The 19,597-nt window shown below is 36.9% G+C and overlaps 2 protein-coding genes across 6 annotated transcripts in view; both read right to left on the bottom strand.

Moving 5' to 3' along the window:
- The window catches only part of LOC124154390, a 102,753-nt gene that overhangs the window by 51,258 nt on the left and 31,898 nt on the right, over positions 1-19,597 (bottom strand). The gene's annotated exons all lie outside the window — the stretch shown is intronic.
- LOC124154393 overlaps positions 1-19,597 on the bottom strand; it is a 48,198-nt gene that overhangs the window by 27,699 nt on the left and 902 nt on the right. For 2 of the 5 annotated variants that reach the window (XM_046528093.1, XM_046528091.1), the window contains exons 2-4: positions 17,472-17,578; positions 15,298-15,413; positions 8,723-8,874 (exon numbers count right to left, since the gene is read on the bottom strand). In XM_046528093.1, coding sequence (XP_046384049.1) covers positions 8,723-8,874; positions 15,298-15,347 — 202 coding nt within the window. In that variant the 5' untranslated portion in view covers positions 15,348-15,413; positions 17,472-17,578. Of the gene's footprint in view, positions 1-8,722; positions 8,875-15,297; positions 15,414-17,471; positions 17,579-19,597 lie in introns of those variants that run through there. The other 3 variants (XM_046528092.1, XR_006863888.1, XR_006863889.1) reach the window with 3 other exon arrangements.

The following is a 19,597-nucleotide window of genomic DNA, read 5'->3' as shown; positions in this document are numbered from 1 at the left end:
ACAAAGTTTGGCGCGAAGCAGACCGCAGCATAAAATGGCACCATTTTCGGATTGTGAAGCCCTGAGGAGAATGATGACATAGGCAGCAATCAAAACGTTGGCCTACGTTCAACTCACCCGGTGGAAAAACCGAAAAGATTTCGCCATTATCACGCATCGGGAATGAATAAATTCATGTCTCATTGCAAAAATCTTAAATCATCCACAATGTGTCTCTAAAAGTATGTCATTTTTGTACGTGATGTATGGAAATAACATTCACTTTTCTATCTTCCACACTGGACAAAACTTTGTGGGGTGGTGCACCGTTCCACCACGTTGGTGCAAATTGACTTTTTCAGGGAACCATCACCATGCCGTTTAATTTCTTAAAGGGTATAAACACATACTATTATCATTAACATTAAAAGGTATTAGCCAATATGAAACCATATTCACGACCAATGATATCTAAACTATCTATATGATGATATTTGGATGCCAATGACAATCCACAACGGTGGTGCAAGTTGCCATTTTCAGAAAGCATCACCACTATTATACTAGACCACCAGTATAGATTTTACTATTTCCTAACAATTTAAGGTGCAAGGGGCATATATTTCCCAAATTTTTTAAATTCTCTCGAAATAAAATGAGAAGTTGTATGATTGTAAGAATTGGTTCGATAAAAGAATAGGCGATTGGCTTCTGGTTTGAAATTCTTTTATTGGCATCCTTTTAATATCGTTGTTTCCACGTTGGTAAGAACTTTCACTTGAAATGCAAGAAGTGGAAAGGGCATAGTCGGATAAAGAGGGTGAAAAGTCCCCCCTCCGGGATTTTTCCCGTACTTGGGGTATGCGATTTGGGATCAAATTGGACAAACCTTCCCACATTTCCAGCCCGCTAGAGGCCCACCAGGGCCGGCTAGATCAAACATACGATTTTCACTCTTTTTTTAATATCTCGGTCAAGAAGGCATATTTTTTAATGCGGTTTGCGGCATTTGAAACCTTATTTAATGGAGCAGATTTTCTATTGTTTTCAATAAGTTTGAGCGGGACAAGAAGATATGGCGTCGATTTGAAAATTTCTAACGCATGCTTTTATAAAATGTTTGAGAGGGCCAAAAATAAAAAAACGTTTTCTGGAGGTGTTTTTTAATACCTTTTGGCTGGCGTATTGAAAAAATAATTTTTAGGTGGTGGAACATCGCGAAAAAATGCGATTAAAAATATGCGATTTTGGCCATTAGGCTCTAAGCTCTGGTCCGCCAAGGTAATAAAGTAAAGCCTTAGGTGTAGGTAAGTGATTGGAACAGGCCACCGAGACCTCAACCATTTGATCCATAAGGAAGGACTGAAAAGCAAGGAGGCGGGGACATCCAGAACGCTAGCCTGCTCTTGAAGAAAGACGCTTATGACTACCACTTAATGTCCCAACCGACATATGGAGTGCTGTATTTCAAGTGCCCTCCATAAATAGCTCAACGAGGGATCGGTTGTTCAGTGAAAAATCTCCACCACTACAAAGATTTGAACCTGCATCCACGGAAGAGGAGTCAAACTATCCACCATTCATACCAACCCGATAAAAAAACATCAGATCAACGACACAAAAAAACTCCGGGATATAATTCAGCCAACCCGAGTAATGGCTTCATTGAAACAAATTTTCACTATCGGTAAGTCATGTTTATGAATTGGATTTTTTCTACTCTTTTGAATGAAAAGCATTGACTGCATAATTTCATATAATTATTTTAATTGAGTATGTAGTTTTCACGTAGAAAACCATCATAAGGGACCAACGATAGTGGAAAAACTCAAGGTTGCACAGGAAAGGCAAAAAACATTTGCATTTAATAGTTTTGACGGGATGAGTGTCTGTTTGGGTGATGCAGAATGGGATATGTATCTACATCTAAATACTACCCAGCAAGCCGCCTCAATAGGTATGGGGCAGGGGGTGTTAGGACACCAGCCGCTTACACATAACATCTACATAATATCCTGCGAGCCACCTCTAGGATGATTGGCAGGGGGGATCAATCACCAGCATGCAATTGGACTCCCACTTGCACACTACACATTCCAAAACACTTCACTAATACTAACATATTATGCTACCATATGCCGTTAGAAATAATAATAAAGACAAGAAACATACATTAAGTTTTACATAAGCTAGTAGGCTACACTACAAGTCCTTTAATCTACTATATGAGTTCTATCGCTGCCGTTATAAGCTGTTATTGATCGTGGAAAAAAGACATTCTGAATCTGTTGGTTCTACAGTCTATCTCTCTTATTTTATTTATATGATCTGATCCTCCGTAGCATTTTGGTGTCCGTAAGATGTGGCTAAGACACTGCTCTTTAATTTATCTAAAAGGTTTAGTTTATTTTTCAATCTACGGTCAGACAGAGATGCCCATCCGAGTTTATCTAAAAGGTCAGTTACACTAACAAGACTATCGTACCGACCTTTCACGTACCTGGCAGCTCGTCTTTGCACGCGTTCTATCTCTGTTATTAAACCTTTTTCATAATAGTCCAAAACACTGGCAGCATATTCTAAATGGGGTCTAATGAGGGAAAAGTAAAAGTAAAAAAGGAAATGATCAAACGAAATTTCGCCAAGCATTTATTTAAGTCTTTCATCATGTGTAGTGAAAACGAATTCCCATACCTAAACGTTCCGCAAAACATCAATCTTAATTTATCGTTGCTGTCAGACCTGGAAATGTCTTTGGATTCGAATACGATTCTCACCGTGTCGCTTTTAATGATATCCATCCTCCATTGCTCAAGCAACCTAATTTTTCCGCGTATCCTACGGGTATCCAGCGACTCCCTGGGTAATAGGGTGGTTTCCTATTATTTTTTATTGCCTAAATCGAAAAATTATTACTCCTGGAGTACGCATTTTGCGCTCTTAGATTTTAAAATTACGATATCTATTATTCGCGATTACACGAAAAGTGAAAAATTTTAAGCAAGTGAAAACGCGACGGCTAAGTAGGAATGCTGGGAAAAGCTTGTGTGAAGTATTTCTGGTTCCAGCTGTCGCCGTTGACCTTGAGGTGACCTTGGGGCGAGGCTTTCAGCGCTGATACGACGCAGGCTGCGAGCAGGTAGCAGAATACCTTGCTAGCAGTTAGCTCTTGGCTTAAATAAGGATTATTATTAACCTTTGAAACGAAGGAAACTTTCCGAACTTAGGTAATTTTTTAGGTATTATTAACCCATATTATCCCGGAACACATTTTTACCTATTTGGTATCTGATTTTTTGGTATGCTGCTCTATTTGTACTACTTGCTATGGGAAAAATAGTTAAAAAAATCAGAACGTCATACTTCTGCTGGGAGAGCCCGTGTCTTTAAACACACGGTGGGATAAAGCCCAGATCAGACTTGCCGGCGATCAATGTGAGGGTAGAATTCAAAATAAAAAATACGTGAGTTCTCTACACAATTTTATTTCAAAAACAACTAACAAGACATTGTTTTTTACACTTAGTATATGAGCCCATTTATTTTTAAGCATCATCATTTGAGGTCATACATTTTCATGCTCAATAAAAACTTACACATGGCACATAACAATGCATTTCTATATTTTACAGTAGTATTGGTTACAAAATTTTCCATTTATATTTCGAAAATTTTTTTGTGGCATATCACTAATTGGACTGATATTTTACATGGTACTCCTTGAAGCAACAATCAGGGTGCACGCCCACATTGCACTTTTCACAAATGAACTTTGAGCTTTTACCGCAGTGACCACACCGCCGATGGGTCTAAATTTTACTTATCTAGTGATTATAACCATCTGTTATAGCTTGTCTCATTGTTCTTGGTGTTACTAATTTAGGCTGAGTATCACTTGACAGTAGCCCAATAACAACCTCTCTCAAAAAATCAATTTGATTGCTTTTTCGATTGTTTATTCGGAAAATATGCCACAAATTAACAATGCTGCTGTTTAGACAAAATCTAAATAAAGACCAGTACCACTTGTTTGACCTTATTTTCACACGGTACACTGCGCGCTGTTGATCAAATAAATCTACACCTCCAATGCCATGGTTATACATTTTCACAATTTGTGGCAGGCATAATTTCATATGTTTTTTATACTTTGAATTCCAACGGGTGCAGGAGCTAAGGCCGAATACAGTTTTTGAATCCATGTTTGTGGCAATAGTAACTTGTGCATTATCATGCCAGCGAATGAGTGAAATGGGACTGTTCTTATCAGTGATTGCGGAGAATGCACCACGTTCCTCCTTGCTCACATCTACTACAGGGGCTCCTTCAAGTTTTTTGCGGTCTTTTCTTATTGTTCCAATGCAGTTTATATTACTTTCTTTCAGTTTTTTTAGCAATGAATGTGAGGTAAAAAAGTTGTCTACAAATAGCTTTGAACCAGGAGGAAGGAAATCTACACACATGGATTCTGTCACTTGGGCACCAAGAGAGATGCCTTTGGGTCTGTCTGTTTTTCCTGTGTCAACACTAAATTTAAGAAGGTATCCTTTTGAAGTCGTAACACACCATATTTTGTAACCAAAACGGATGGGCTTTCCTCTAATAAATTGTTTCATTGAATGACGCCCAAAGTATGGCTCCATACCCTCATCCAGAGAAAACTCACTACCGAAGCATTCTATGATCTCGGTAAATTTTTTATTCATGTGATCTGCTACAGGTCTAACTTTGTAAATCCTATCAATGCTATCTATCTGGGTGTTATCATTAAAATGAAGGCATTTGTGAATCAAATCAAATTTATTGCGGCTCATTGATCCAGCAACTAGAGAATGGAAAGTATCTCGTTTGGTTTCCCAATACATACGTCTGAATGGAACACAACAGTAGCCAGAAAGTAATAACAAGCCAAGGTATTTGTACAAATCGTCCACAGAAAATTCGGCATTTGATAAACCTTTCTGAACAGCATACTTGTTTGTTTCTATACATATCATATTCACAAAATTTTCGTCCCAAACCCTCTTGAACATTTCCAAAGGACTTTTATCTAAAAACTCTGGTTTTGGCTGCATTCGAACAGGCTCTGAAGGTGGCATGTTATTTATTTTCAGAGTTGATTTTTTCCATGATCTATCTTTCTTACGGTAACTACCTGCCTCTAAATGGCTAAATTCTTTATGAGTGTTGGTGGCCGAGCAAACATTGATTGAACTCTTAGCTACTTTCCTTCTCTTGCTATGACAATTTTGCCCATTCTTTTCATTAGACATATCAAAATCAGATCCAACCTCATTATTGTTTGAGCTTATTGAGGATCAGTCATCAGAAAAAAGTGGTAAATCAATTTTACCGTGATTAGTGTCAAGACGTACCTCACCTAATTGGGCTAGGACACCTTTGCCTAAATCCTTTATGCACTCTGGAGTCTCACATTCTTCAGGTGCATCATCTTCAACAGAGCAGGCACCATCTCTTGCTGGAATAATAACCACATCTACAGTGTTTGCTCCATCAATTTCTCGCCCTCGTTCATCATTGTCATCCAAGTTGTAGAGTTCAAATAAGATGTCTTCTGTGTTGAGTTCTGACCTAAAAGAGATCGGACATTTTGATTCAAAGTTCTAAACACAGCTTGAGATGGCGTAATGACACCTAAAAACTATTTTAATGAGGAAGTGAATAAATATTTGCAATTCTTACCGTTTTTTGTTGTTTGTCGACATTGCGAAGGTGTACTCAGGATCCACTGTGATGCACAGCCAACAAATGCATGAGCTAAACTAATTTAAACTTAGGAAATTTGTTGGGCAACTACGAAGCACAGAACTTACGAACACTTGGTCTACAGCTGCCAAGCTTGCAAAACGCAATGGCAGGTACCCTTGGGTCGGTCCTTTATATATATAGTGTCTAGCCATGAGGAGCAAGAGTTACATTTTAGCGAGAATCTCAAACTAAGTACGTGGATTATATTTTAGCTCTTCAACCTCATAATTATCTCAGGCATCGAGTTACAATGATTTTGAAATACATTGTGAGCAAAGAATAACTCATCTGAGACGTTTACAGACAGCTCAACAATGTAAGGCAATACCATAATTGGTTTAGGGAAGAGTAGCGGTTTATCCCACCGTGTGTTTAAACACACACAAAGTTTGCGCTTTCATTGAAGTGTTTCAATTATCTTCACGGGAAATACTTTACTAACATCATGTTTCCTCAACATTCGAATGTAAAAAGGCAGGAAAATTTTTATGTTCGCATCTGGTGTTCTCAAGAAGATGAAGGTTAAACAGTTTGCCTTTCAATTTACACATGCAGGGGTAATATTTTTTTTCAATGGTGGCCAACCTGGGGATAGTAGGCTGTAATACAAGATGTAATGAGCCTTCAGAAGTTTCAAAGAATGAGTCAAAGTAATTAGAAAATGGTTGCCTCTCATGAGTGGCTAGAAATTATTTTTTTAATTTCCGCGTACTCGGCGTGTGTTTAAACACACGCTGGTAAAATATGGGTGAGATGTTTCCCTGAGCTGTGTACCTCATGCATGCATTGGTAATCTCACAATCAGACAATGTAAAACTCCTATGTACTCGAATAGAAACTAGGTCCCTGTGACGTCACGTGGAGTGGAATCGCATGGGCGCCAATCTGGGCTTATTCAAATGAGGTTAAAATATACCATTGCCATTCGTCTAAACTAGGATTTATAAAACTAAATAATTTGTATATTATGAATACACTAATGGTGGGTAAGGAATCGCAATCAGTGCATTTCGGTTTCTTTGGTGAAGGAAACTACCCTATTCGTATCATATATGCGTAAGACTTTATTAACCTGGATCCGCCCAAAATATTTTTTTTTTAGACTTATAATTGATATTCTATGGAAATGCCAAGGGTCTCATTTTTACTATCTTCTGGAAATATTACATTGATCGGTTTTGTAGTTTCCGAGATACAGGCTGTGACATAAATGTCACATTGGGCGGATCTGTTTTCTTCTGGTGCAAGGTAATGTTTCCCCATATAAAGCATACATTTTTCGCATTTGTGCTGCAGAATTCATTTAAATGATAAAAAACACTGACAAAGCATTTATTTTTCACATATTATTATTATTTATATGCACTACTGTCAATCTTTTGTTTTGATTTAAAGCAAATAATTGAATATCTAGCAATAATTTTCAGTGCTTCATTGTGTACAATTCATAAATTTTTCGATGTTTAGTGAAACGTTTTAAAAGTGTTTAAATTTTCTTGATTATTTCAATGTTATTTCAAAAATTTGGGGTATATTTAAATTTATAATGTTTATATTATAAACTTTTCAAATACAAACGAAGAAAAATTATTTTAAGTTTATGCAAAGTTTTCGCCACGAGTGTTATGAAATTACAAAATCTTGAATTGACACAATCTATGAATTTTTTGAAGGTACATTAAAATATTTTTTTTTACATGGCGAATAAGTAAAACAGATGAAAATGTATTTCCCCAATTTTGGAAAATATATCGAATAAATACATATTTGAAAAATAGTCTCACATCACAAAAGAGTGTAATATAGCAAAAAATTGAAAGAAATATGAATCAGTTTGTTTCAAATAAACTTAAGATTGATTTAGAGTTGAATTCCGAGGAATTTCGTTGGAGGAGCAGGTGCTTTGATCTTCGTTCATGAGCACTAGAAACGGAGAGTAATTTATTTATTTACTACATGATACTGCAAGTAGGTTATTTCCTCGTGACACCATTACATTATATGCAACTAACAAATGAAGACCGACCCAAATAACACAATTTCAAACTCTCCTTGATAACCCATAATGTCATTAACCAAGAACCGATGAGCAATTATTCCTAAAAATTTGGGTATTTGCGGGGAAGATCTTAAAAATATCTTCAGGTATTACTAATAGGAAAATTTAACAAAAAAATGTCTGTTACCTGTTTCTTGACCTTAATTTTGAATTTATGATCGTTTTTTCCAATGTAGCAGGGTGAGTCAAGCTTTAAACCTAAGTAAAAGCCTTGAGGAACAGAAATATGGGAGGTTAGTCCGTATTTACATGTGAAAAATGACCAAATTTGGAGAGCTGTTGCATATTCAGAATAATCGTTCAAATGGTGAAGCTCCAAGGAACCACGATGACACGATGGCAATGAACCTCTTTCATATGAAGTGAGTCCTCAAAATCAGGCAATAAATCGCTCGCCTTATGCGGTTGCTCATTGAACTTAGGAAGAATGCCCGTACGTGGCCTAATATGTAAATCTATCTGAATTTGAGCTCAAATCCAGAAATACAGAATAAATCCCAGGAGTTGATGAATTAGGTAAAATGTGCACGGTGCTATTCAGACCGGAGAAAATATTGTAAAAACCAATCTTAGTACATTGGCCATTTAACTATCCCAAATCAATAGATCGAACGATATTAAGATGAAAGACTGCGCCCGAGAGGTAAGAATGCTTCTATTTTCTCCCACTTTCCTTACTTGTTCGGTCGTTTCATCTTATCTTCATCATGCTTCGGTACCAGCGCATTTCAAATGCTTCCCCTCTTGACATATCTGCTGATGTCAGCGTCTAAACCTTGTATCCATAGATAAACATGCTACATGTGTAGTATCTAATGAATTGTTTCCTTACTCATATGTTTTAATTGATCGAGGTCGAGAGCTTGCTTGAGACCGAGTCATGAATGAAAATTTGAGGAACATTCAAATACATACCGCTCAGTAATTCGGCGTCGTTATCACACAATCCACGGATACTCTCCTCCACCAACCCCCCCACGAAAGGAACCATGGTCACCGACTTGTTCGAGAATGTCTTAAGTTCGTTGACAGTTTCTCTAAGGCATTGGAAGATCTCGTCCTGTTTCCTGGAATAAGATAGAAAATTCGTTTTTCTGTGCTTTGCATTAAAAAGACACGCATCCAGGCTAAAGGACTATTAATTACTTGACGCAATTTTAGCGATTTCTATAACCTTTCCTTCTCCATTAGTGCCATATCGTGAGATTTAGTTTAGACTCCTTTCCTTTAAGATCGTTCAAAATGTGTATTTTCAAAGTAAATAAGTTAGACCAGGGGTCGGCAACCTTTTGAGCCGGAAGAGCCCAAAATTACAATTTACAAAATTTCAAAGTTTTAAAGAGCCACAAAAATTTTTCTTGCCAACTATAAATAGCACTCGCATTAATATTTTTTTTGATAAAAAAAACGACTCTATTTATTCATAAGAAAAATATCTATTTATTCTTTTATAAGTAGTGTTTTTTACAACAAATTAGGTAATATATCAGGTGTATGTAAAAGTTCAACAGATTCAGGCTTCAATTGGTGGAAGTTAGACATATTTAAGTAAATGAAAGATCGTAGCACTTTTCCACAAGAATTTGTAATGCGTACAACGCGTTTCGGCTCAAGTACAAGTACCAGATGATGGCTCAGTGAGCCAAAACGCGTTGTACGCATTAAAAATTCTTGTGGAAAAGTGCTACGATATTTCATTTACTTTAGTATGTAAAAGTCTTTACCGGATTTTTCGCAAAATAAAACACGTTATTTCAAGTATTTGCTTAAAAGTTATTTAATCAAAGTATTGACCATTCGATTCTATACATCTTTCCATCTCTGAAGTAATTTATGGATAACATTCTAAAAGAATTGTAACTCCTGTGAGTTAAACCATTAATTAACCAATTTTTTAACTTCTTTGAAATTGGCAAAGTGTTGCTCTCCAAGCACATGTCCTATCGATGTGAAAATAAAAACAAACAATAACATACATTTCAAAAATTTAAACTTTATTAAAAAATGTAACTTGTACTTAAAAATAAAAACAAACAAATTCAATTGGAGCGTTGGCTTTGCATGGTTTTAGAAAGTTCGGATAAATTTGGCTCATAACTTGTTGTTTTTAGTTTCATACAAGACTCCATATTTTCATTTGTTAGTTGGCTTCTTACTTTACTTTTAATTATATTCATGCAAGAGAACGCTTGCTCGCACGAATATGTCGATCCGAAGATTGTCAGTACTCCAAATGCCAAATTCTTCACCTCACTGTAGCAATCTGGAAGACTATCCCATGCGTCGAAAATAAGTGCCTCAACTCGCGGCAATTCTTTTAAAGCTGTCCATTTTTGTTGCGTTACGTACATATATTTCTGGACCTCTAACTCTTCCAACTTGCTTTTCAACTCTGTAAATATTCCACTCCACAAAGCTTTACTTTTTAAATCGATCAATTGCATTTCTAAAGATCCAGTATCAACTCAAAATGGCTCAATGTGGATTTCGTCACTATTTGTGTTGAGAGGATTTACTATGAATGCTAGAGTGGTTTTGTTGGTTTTAAATTGCATCTGTCAGCAAATTCATCTTTAATTTTTTTTATAACTGATGTGAACTAAATCGTGTCAACAGTTGCACTGGTTTTATCACGATACTGCTTTAGAAATTGAAAATGAAGCAATTTACCGCAAATTTCTGAATATCTTCTGCAAAAATAGTAAATTTTTCTTCGAAACAAACCAATTCTTCTACCAAAACATAAATTGGGTTTCCCTTTCCTTGCAGTTTTCGATTCAGCTCGTTTAATTTTGCCGTGAAATCTACCATGAAATAAAATTTTTGCAACCATTTGCCGTTCTCTAATTCAGGGTGATTAATGCCTTTTTCATTGAGGAATGTATTTATTTCATTTAAGCACAAAGCAAAACGTTTCAACACCTTACCTTTGGAAAGCCATCGCACTTTCTTGTGAAGAAGGAGGTCGGAATACTGAGTCTCCATTTCATTTAAGAATTCTTTAAATTGACGATGGTAGAGTGGTTTTTACAAGATGCTGTTAACAATCTTGATTACCAAATTCATGACCTCAACTATTTCGGCCGGAAATGTTTGGACACAAAGCGCTTTTTGGTGTATTATGCAGTGAAACGTAAAAATTTCGTGATTTATTTTGCTCTGAAGAATCGTTGTTGCCCCTTTATTTTTTCCTGTCATACTCTAGGCTCCATCAGTTGCTATTGAAACGATTTTATTTAAATCAATCTTATTATCTTCGAGGCATTTTTGCACGGCATTTGCTATATCTTCCCCTCTAGTTTGTCCCGAGAGCGGTAGCAATCCTAGAAGTTCTTCTTTGGTCCTTGGGAATACATATACCTGACAAAAAGGGCAACTTGTGTCATGTCTTTTATGTCGCAAGACTCATCTATAGCAAGTGATAAGGCAGACACCAGTTGAATGTCTTCCACCGGCAAATATGTCACATTTGAAGACATTTTAGCTATTCTATCTTGAACTGTTTTAGCAGATAGTGGCAAATCTTTGATTTTTTTCAAGATTTCTGGCTAGTTTTTGAAATCACGAAACAGTTCTTCAGATGCACGTATGAAACAATCTTTGATATACTGACCATCTGTGAATGGTTTGCCTTTTTTTGCAATTTCTAGTGATACCACGAAGCTTGCTAGGTTAACATTACTTGTAGATTGCGTCCACTTACTTAACATGGAACTTGATTGCTGTTTTTTCCTGGAGCTCGTCGACAGCTTCTTTTCGTTCTTCGCCGGCTGGATATTTACTAGCAAACTTAGTATGTTTTGTAGTAAAGTGTCTCTCTAAATTTGATTTTTATTGTGTGCGAGTTTTTTGTGGCAAATGAGATAAGTTGGAAGGCCAGCTGAGTTGCATATGAAAGCGAACGACGCCGTCCAACCCCGATTGAATTCTCGATTTTCTTCTTCAGTTCTTCTTCTTTTTGTAGATGCCATGCTTGCGGTGATGCTGTTATAAAGAATATAAAAAAGATAAATATCAAAATAGGTAATTTATTAAATACATACCTACATATTTTAATAAAAACACTTTCGCGGTAATATCAAACAGTAGCACTTTGTTTCTTTTTTGACAATGCTCATTGACTTCAAAAAACTACAATGGTTAGGTATCTTATTTGGAAAAAAATATAATAAAATAACTGATTCACTTGATTTAGAAAAAAATACTGCTATTTCAAGAAGAGAGATATATTTAATAAATTGGAAAATATGACTATTGAGCTATTTCTAAATTTACACTGTAGTTATAAGATGTGTTCATTCGTAAATAAAATTTAATAGTGGTCGGTGTTTTACAGGTACAGCAATATATAGAAGTGTTTGGTTAAAGTAGGTAGCGAAGGTAGGTAGGTTCTTCCTTACTTTTTTCAAGGAGCGATTTGTGATTTGTCTCAAAATGCGGGCAGCCGGCGAGCACGTGTCTGGCGGATGTCGACGAATGGACGGAGTCCGTAGGTCTTGACTTTTGTCGAAAGCGTTGATCCGTGGGCGTAGCGAGTGTCTGATCGGTTGGCGATTCACGGGTCCGTATTGCTGAGTTGGAGCGAAATCGGTAGGAAGGCGAAGGTCGGTTTGAGTAGTGACGGACGATGAGAGCGACAATTGCTGGCTTACGTCGTGAACCGTGGTTCGCGCCGGACTGGCCCCCACTTCTTTCGCACGTCCACAGCACAGCGGCGACAGCGTCTTTCGAGAGCTTGCTTCTACCATACTGACGACAGTGACAACGCGTGTCACGGGGGAGAGGTGGATTGAAAAGCGAGTACAATGGGCTGAGAGAGAGAAATGGTGCCCAATCCTCGTTAGTCGATTCAAAATCGTTTTTAAATGTTTTTTTTAATAAGTAATATTTGCGTATGGAACTAAAGAGCCGCAGTTTCATATCCAAAGAGCCGCAGGTTGCCGAACCCTGAGTTAGACTATACTTCATTGCATTGGATTTTTAAAAATTATTCTTATTTCAGTTTAGCTAAGACTTGTATTGAAGATTACTAAGATCCCGATTTTTCTCTGTTTCTTGCGAAAAAAATTACGTGATACTTGCCAGGACTCTCCCTCACGTGAGATTGGGTGATATTTGGTTTGCCCCTCCACCGCTTAACGCCTCACGTAATTAATGGATGCACCCTGTCCAACCTCACCCACAAAATTGGGCCTTCATTGAATTACCAGCTTCAATTTTAATCCTCCTCCTGGAAAATCACTATACCGAGAACGAGTTAAATTACAGACGACTTAAGAAACAATACTTGCTGTCATTGTAATATTTTATCTTATTTAGATTTTAAAATACTAAATAAAGCATTTATTACATACAAGCCAGCCACCCGGCGTTGCTCGGGAATAATGGTATCCAGAGAAGGGGAAACTTACTGTCTGTAAAAAAAAGCAAGATACTCGAGTTTGAGGAGCTCTAGCGTCTAAATGAAGCAATCGATTTCAATGCAATAAAAAGCATACGAAAGAAAATTTAATTCTTCGTTACATTATGTACTTTAAAAATTCTTTGGCTCAATAGTATTTCCTGTACTTAATTTTTTCTCGAAAAAGTACCCGTTTTTTGCGCGTAAAATCAAGGTGCCCAACTTTGAGCGCTTGGAATTCCCGTAGTTTTCGTTCCTTTAACTTGCAATTTTCATATAAAGAAGCCACATCTATTAATAGTAGTTTTCCGAAAATAAATTGTTTATACCACAAAAATTAACGGAGTTGTTGTAAACAACGCAAACCTCTGCTAACTTCGAAACCAGTGAGTCAATTGAAAATTGATTGGTACTGTTGTCTTCCGTAGAATGTTAGTAATGCAAGCACATATGAAATGTATATTAAATATCAATGATAACTTCAATATCACTAATTATTTATCTAGATGTTTCTATGCGCGTACGGGCAGCTCCGTCGCGGGAGGGGGAGGCGAAAAGAGGCGCGTGGTTGCCACCGACTCAGCAGAGGGCGCGCTTCCTTTAAATGACCGACTCGCACGATGAAAGTATCGTTGTTGCACCCTTCAGGTAAACTTAAGGTCAGGTTGGGCTGAGCTTTCATCAAAATGCTTTTCTACGACGTAAATTCTAAGCCATAATAGCGTAAATTTTATCGGATGGTAAAAAAAACTATTTGAATCAAATCTAATCTAATTCGTCGCAAAAAGTTGTGGCGAGTTGCTGAAATGGTGACAGATTCCATCATCACTGGCTTCTTGCTCAACTTTTTGTACCTAAATCCCGTGTCTAACAGAATGGATCTTAACTTTGGGAGAGAGAAACGTGGGCAATCGGGAACATTCTCTAGCAGGTGATCCATCATTCTGCGTAACGTAGGAAACATATTCCTCAAATAGAAACCGTGCTCTGTCCTCCTTATTACTCCTATCGTGAAGTCGTCGATGAAGATCTTCGGCCTTCCCAAAAGACGAACCCTCTTCTGTGCCGTAGCAAGGTCACCACTTATGTTCTCCTTTTCACAATCCTTCTGTTTAGCCGCGACTATTTTCACTGATATCAAGCTGATACCAAGACAATCAGACACAGTTTGATACACAGGATATCTTTTGTCCATACTTTTTTCTGCTTCGCAGCGAAAAAAGCAAATTGCACTCAATACCATTTGGACTTCCGTCTCCGAAAAACCCGTTCTTGGACGCATGATTCACCGAGGGAATCTGCACTAACAATAGTCGAATCATCCCTAAAGGTAAACGTTTTAAAGCAACCAGCGAATTATTCATTAACTGCTAGGGTACTGTGAGTCACGATGCGCTATGTGGCAACTGCGCACGACTTCGAGAGACTTTCTCTTTTCCGTTGCTTTGTTTAGGCCATTCCCGTCAGAAAGGGAGAAGGCGACAACAAGAGATAAAAACAAAAATAAATATAAAAAGATATTGAATATACTGCTGAAATTTAACGTGTATGATCTACGTATATACATTACTAACATAATTTATGCGATGATGTTAGTAATGTATATAATGTAACGTATATAATGTAGTGATGAGTGCAATTCGATCCACTTTTTTCCAATATTTTATAAATACAGTATATGGTTCGTAATTGCGAGGAATAGATTTGAAACGTTATGAATTTACTAGATCACGTCACCATGTTTATCAATATTGGATAATATCCGTACTGATACTTTGTTTCCCGTGAAACTCGGGTGAATTTGTCCGTCAGCGACACGAGTGTCGAGTTTTGTAAACCCATTTAAGTGCGCGGTGGGTGACAACACATTAAGAGGACGACTTAAATATATTCTTGGTGGTGGTAATGAGAGAACAAAGCAAAGGACACGTCGGACGCAACCCGAAGTACTACAGGGTTCGCGAGCATGGGAAGCACATTCGTGCTAATTTTCGTCGCAATCCATGCAGCTGTGTGGAAATGTATATCGGACAGACAAACAGATATCCTCTTTTACAATATTATTGATAAGATGTTGAAGTTTTCTTACCTGCAAATGTGCTTGGATTTCACGTACTTAGTTTCGTTATAAAGTACCATCGTCTCATTGATCTATTCCTCAGTGTATTCCTTTGAAATGCATTCATGCATTAGTTCTCTTCTTTTCTATGGAAAAATAGATTTTTCATTATTTTCAGAAGTGACTGCTCTTCGAATACATATTTATTCTTATTGACCCTGTATTAATTTGGACTATGAAAATAAAATTTAAGACACCTTTTCATTATTTTCTTATTTATCATACATGCAATCCATAACAGTAACAGTGTTTAAGTAAGTATAATCTTTCTACACACGCTTATAAGACAAGGGCAGTAGTCGCAAAAATGGATTTGGATGCGGATGGCAAAACGCTCAACATGATTTTTATATAGAAAGAAGCAGTGAAAAAACTGTGGTGAGGGAAAGAGTTTATTGTAGTTTCATTGTGATTTATTAACAAATTCTTTTATAAATTTGATATTTCTAATCTCCATCTTTAAAATATAAAGCCCCTTATCGACCACTCACTCACTCGCTCACTCATACAAAGGTTTGGGGTGAACGAGGCGAGATGTGACAAAAAGTCTTATGACCCCCTCTAAAATTGTTTGAAACCCGAGGAAAAATTATGAAAACACTTAATTTCCAATTATTTATGTGTTTATTCATATAAAATTGAGTATGGGGATTAGTTCAAAAAATGGCCACCAAAATCCAATGACGGTGCGGCAATCATACAAACAAAAAATCATAGCAACATATTTGTATATGCAAAACAAGAAAAGCTAAATTGGAAAGGAAGATAAAAGAATCTAATATATAAAATTCTGTGTCACGGTTTTTTGTTTCCAAACTCCTCCGCAACGGCTAACCCGATTCCTATGAAATTTGGTGTGTATGTTCAGTAGAACTTACAATATGTTTCAAACTATTTTTCATTCTTTTCAAGGACATATGAGGCCCTGGAATAGGCTCTGAGTCATTTCCATAAGAAATAACATGTAAAGTTCGTTTTTAATGACTGCAGATATTTTTTCTTTTACATATTTAAATTAGTTATAATGGTCACATTAAGTTAGGACATATACCATTGGAAATAAATTGAAATGCTCATTCTTATTTGTGCATTTGACTTTCGTTTTCCACGTGATTTGCGGTGAATTTAGAAAAAAAATCCATAAAAAGCTTAAATTTTAGCGTTTTTGGCTTACTGTCCCCTTGACCTAGCAAGCCACCCGGTGTTGCTCGGGAAGTAGAGTCCCTAAAGAAGTGGGAAACTTGGAACTGGGAATTCATGGTCACATGGAAGGATTGTTAGGTAAAAGAACAAAGCAGGTCTGATGATGGTATACATATATAACTGCAAACAATGGAAACAATGATTTCTGAATATCGCGCACGGGATGAACTTATGCATACCCAAGAAAAACGTTTTGCACCAAGAGTAATAATAGGTAAGAGTATAATGTCCTTTTAGTTGTTTTAGGAGGCCGAGTCAAGGGTTTTGCATACCCAGTAGGAATGGGAACCACTGAAGTTGCAAGACGTGACGTAACTAATAGTAAAGATATAAGGACGCAAAGGACGCGTCGGACAAAACCAAAAGTAGCACTACGCGATTTGGGATTATGAGATCCACCAATGAACTAACTTTAGTTGACAAACGAACATCCTCATTTATATATATCAAAGTTAATAAAAGTACAATGAATAAAAAAAAATGAATGTTCAATGTTTTGCATAGGTCAACGTCGTTTACAGCATCTTCCTCTATTAGTCATATACCACGTCCTCACACACTTACAATAAGTTAGTCATTTTTTTATTTGACCACGAAAATATTTACTGGAAACCATTTATGTGACAAAACGTTTTTCGGGTCAGCTAGTACCTATAGGTAGTATTAAAGTATTTAATGCCAATAATTTTCTGGATATTATGTGAGAATGACCAACAAAATCTTCAAAAGTAGCTTAACATATATGGTTTTTAAAACATAAAATATGTATATTCAAATGTGTATACTCAATCAGAAAACATGAAGCAATCGGGAGTGGTGTAGGGGTTCGGCAAATGTTTATTTTTTGCTTACGAGAGGGAGGGAGGTGTTTAAAAATTTGCTCACGTAATACTTGAACGTTCTTTACATATAAATATGATTATGATTGTTAAAGTACTTACATCAGACCTGCCCCTGCATTCAAATAACTCGTGGAATGCGGCCTCCATGGAGTCCGGTTCCTCAGTTGTCGTTGCAAGAATAAGAGTTGGAATCGCTAAAATAGTGCCTGTGGTGATACAAATGAAAGAATGGTCAATTTAGTCAAGTAGATGTGAACTAGGTGAAAGACTTGAGGATGCGTATCTCTTGCTCGATTTCTCTTTTTTGGAGACAGATCGCTAAAATTTGAAACTTATTGTATCAGAAAACATAATCACAGGTACACTAACGTACGACATCATGCACCATTTCATTCTCAAAAAAGACCACATACAGTCACCTTCGAGTGTGACTTAGTGTGTTGTGTTGAAACCTGTCTCAAAGGAAAATGACATCGTATAGAGTTGATACGTGGGTCAGATCATTAATACATTTGCGAAGCATAAGGTTAACTAGGGAGAGATGCCGAACATTTTGTAAAATAACTATATTTTTCCTACTTTGCTTTTTCGATTCAACTAAGTAGTACATATGGTGAGTTGTCTCGTTTCCGATGTGCAACAAAAACGTATACTTTTATCATTCTTCTCTTAGCTGTAGAAATTATTTTTGCAAGACATTACCTTGCGGCATCTATCTCGTATGTTGTGGGTAACACGACGACCTCTAAGGGTGATACGCCGCATCTTATTTAAACTAAAAATTACTTCTGTATTCTGCAGCTCCACTAAAAAATAAAAATTGTCGCATTAGTGAAGTTTTGAGTAAAATAAAATATACAAACACTTTTGATATATTTCCACTATTTTAACAAATTAATAGTACATGTCTACGATTTTAGTTCAACTGAAATGCAGGTTGTAAAACTAGAGCTACATTTATGTTATCACAAGTCAATGGAGTTCACAATTATTTTAGTATGAAGATAATCATGGCTATATTGCTGTACGAAACACATTCATTCGTTTCAAACGCCTACTGAGGTATTTCAATAAGGTGATCCCGCTAAAATTCACACACTGTTGCCCGGGATGTTCGATATTTTCCACTTCAATTAGCATACAATACGATCACAACTATCCATTGAAATTTCGTGCCAGGCAACAGGGCGATTTCTCTTTGCATCCAAACATTTCGTCAACTTTGCTAGGCTACATGTTGCCTTAGAGGCGGATGTCGGGGTTGTATGTTGATGTAGATTATATATCTGGAGGAAGCATCATTCAGTGCAAATATCATAAGGGGGGTGAAAGCAAGTCCAATAAGGAAAGCGTGATTAGGGAAAAATATATACCACTTCAACACAGCCTAAGGTCAGCGGATAATTAATACGTAGCGCCTCGCGTTGTTCGTTTCCAAAGCAACCGGAATTCCTCCTTCAGTCTTTCTCAGCCTCATAAATAAATTAAAAAATAGCAATGGAATGTGAAATCACGTGCAATTATGGCGGAAGCTTGTGGTATTGGGCCGAGGATGATTCTCGGCAAGATAACTGTGTAGGAGAGGTCATCGTCTGTCCCGCCGAATGTAATTTTAGATTCTTCTTTGGGCGCTTTTTAATTTGTTTTCCAAATGCCCCGAATGTGTCGCTGAGCGCTGAGAAATCCATTTATTCAAAATATACGCATTAAAGTATTTGAAATGGTAAGGAATAGCATTGAATATTTATGATTTGAGTTTTTATCTTCACGGAAATAAATACACCCCCTAATCATCGTTTATTTCCATGATATGGGAATTGCTCTGCGATCAGTGTCTTAGTAGCGACTTATGCAAGTCTATTTAAATCCGCCGGGGATAAATACACATCTAGCGGCCAACTGGTGAATCTTATATCATAATATTGGAGACTTGAACTTTAACGATGAAATGGCCTGAACGAGTCCGCAGCGATGGGGAAATGTGACACAAAAAACGTCGTATCTAGAGAGTAAATAAAAACCAAAGTGATTTCCCTTCTCTTTGCTTCTACTAGGACTGGAAAGGAAACATCTCTGGTCTCTGGATACCCATAAATCCCACCTAGACCTTTCTCTCTGTCTGGAAAGATCGCTGATTAACTGATTCCGGTGACATGTTGTTTTCTCCAATTCAAAATTCTAATCCATTGCATTAAACCCTCATGGTGATGGGAATTCATCTCAAT

Source organism: Ischnura elegans, chromosome 2 (genome assembly GCF_921293095.1).
Source record: "Ischnura elegans chromosome 2, ioIscEleg1.1, whole genome shotgun sequence".
In the NCBI taxonomy this organism is placed as follows: domain Eukaryota; kingdom Metazoa; phylum Arthropoda; class Insecta; order Odonata; family Coenagrionidae; genus Ischnura; species Ischnura elegans.
Note: the sequence above shows the minus strand (reverse complement) of the source record. Positions and strands in the feature narration are given on the sequence as shown.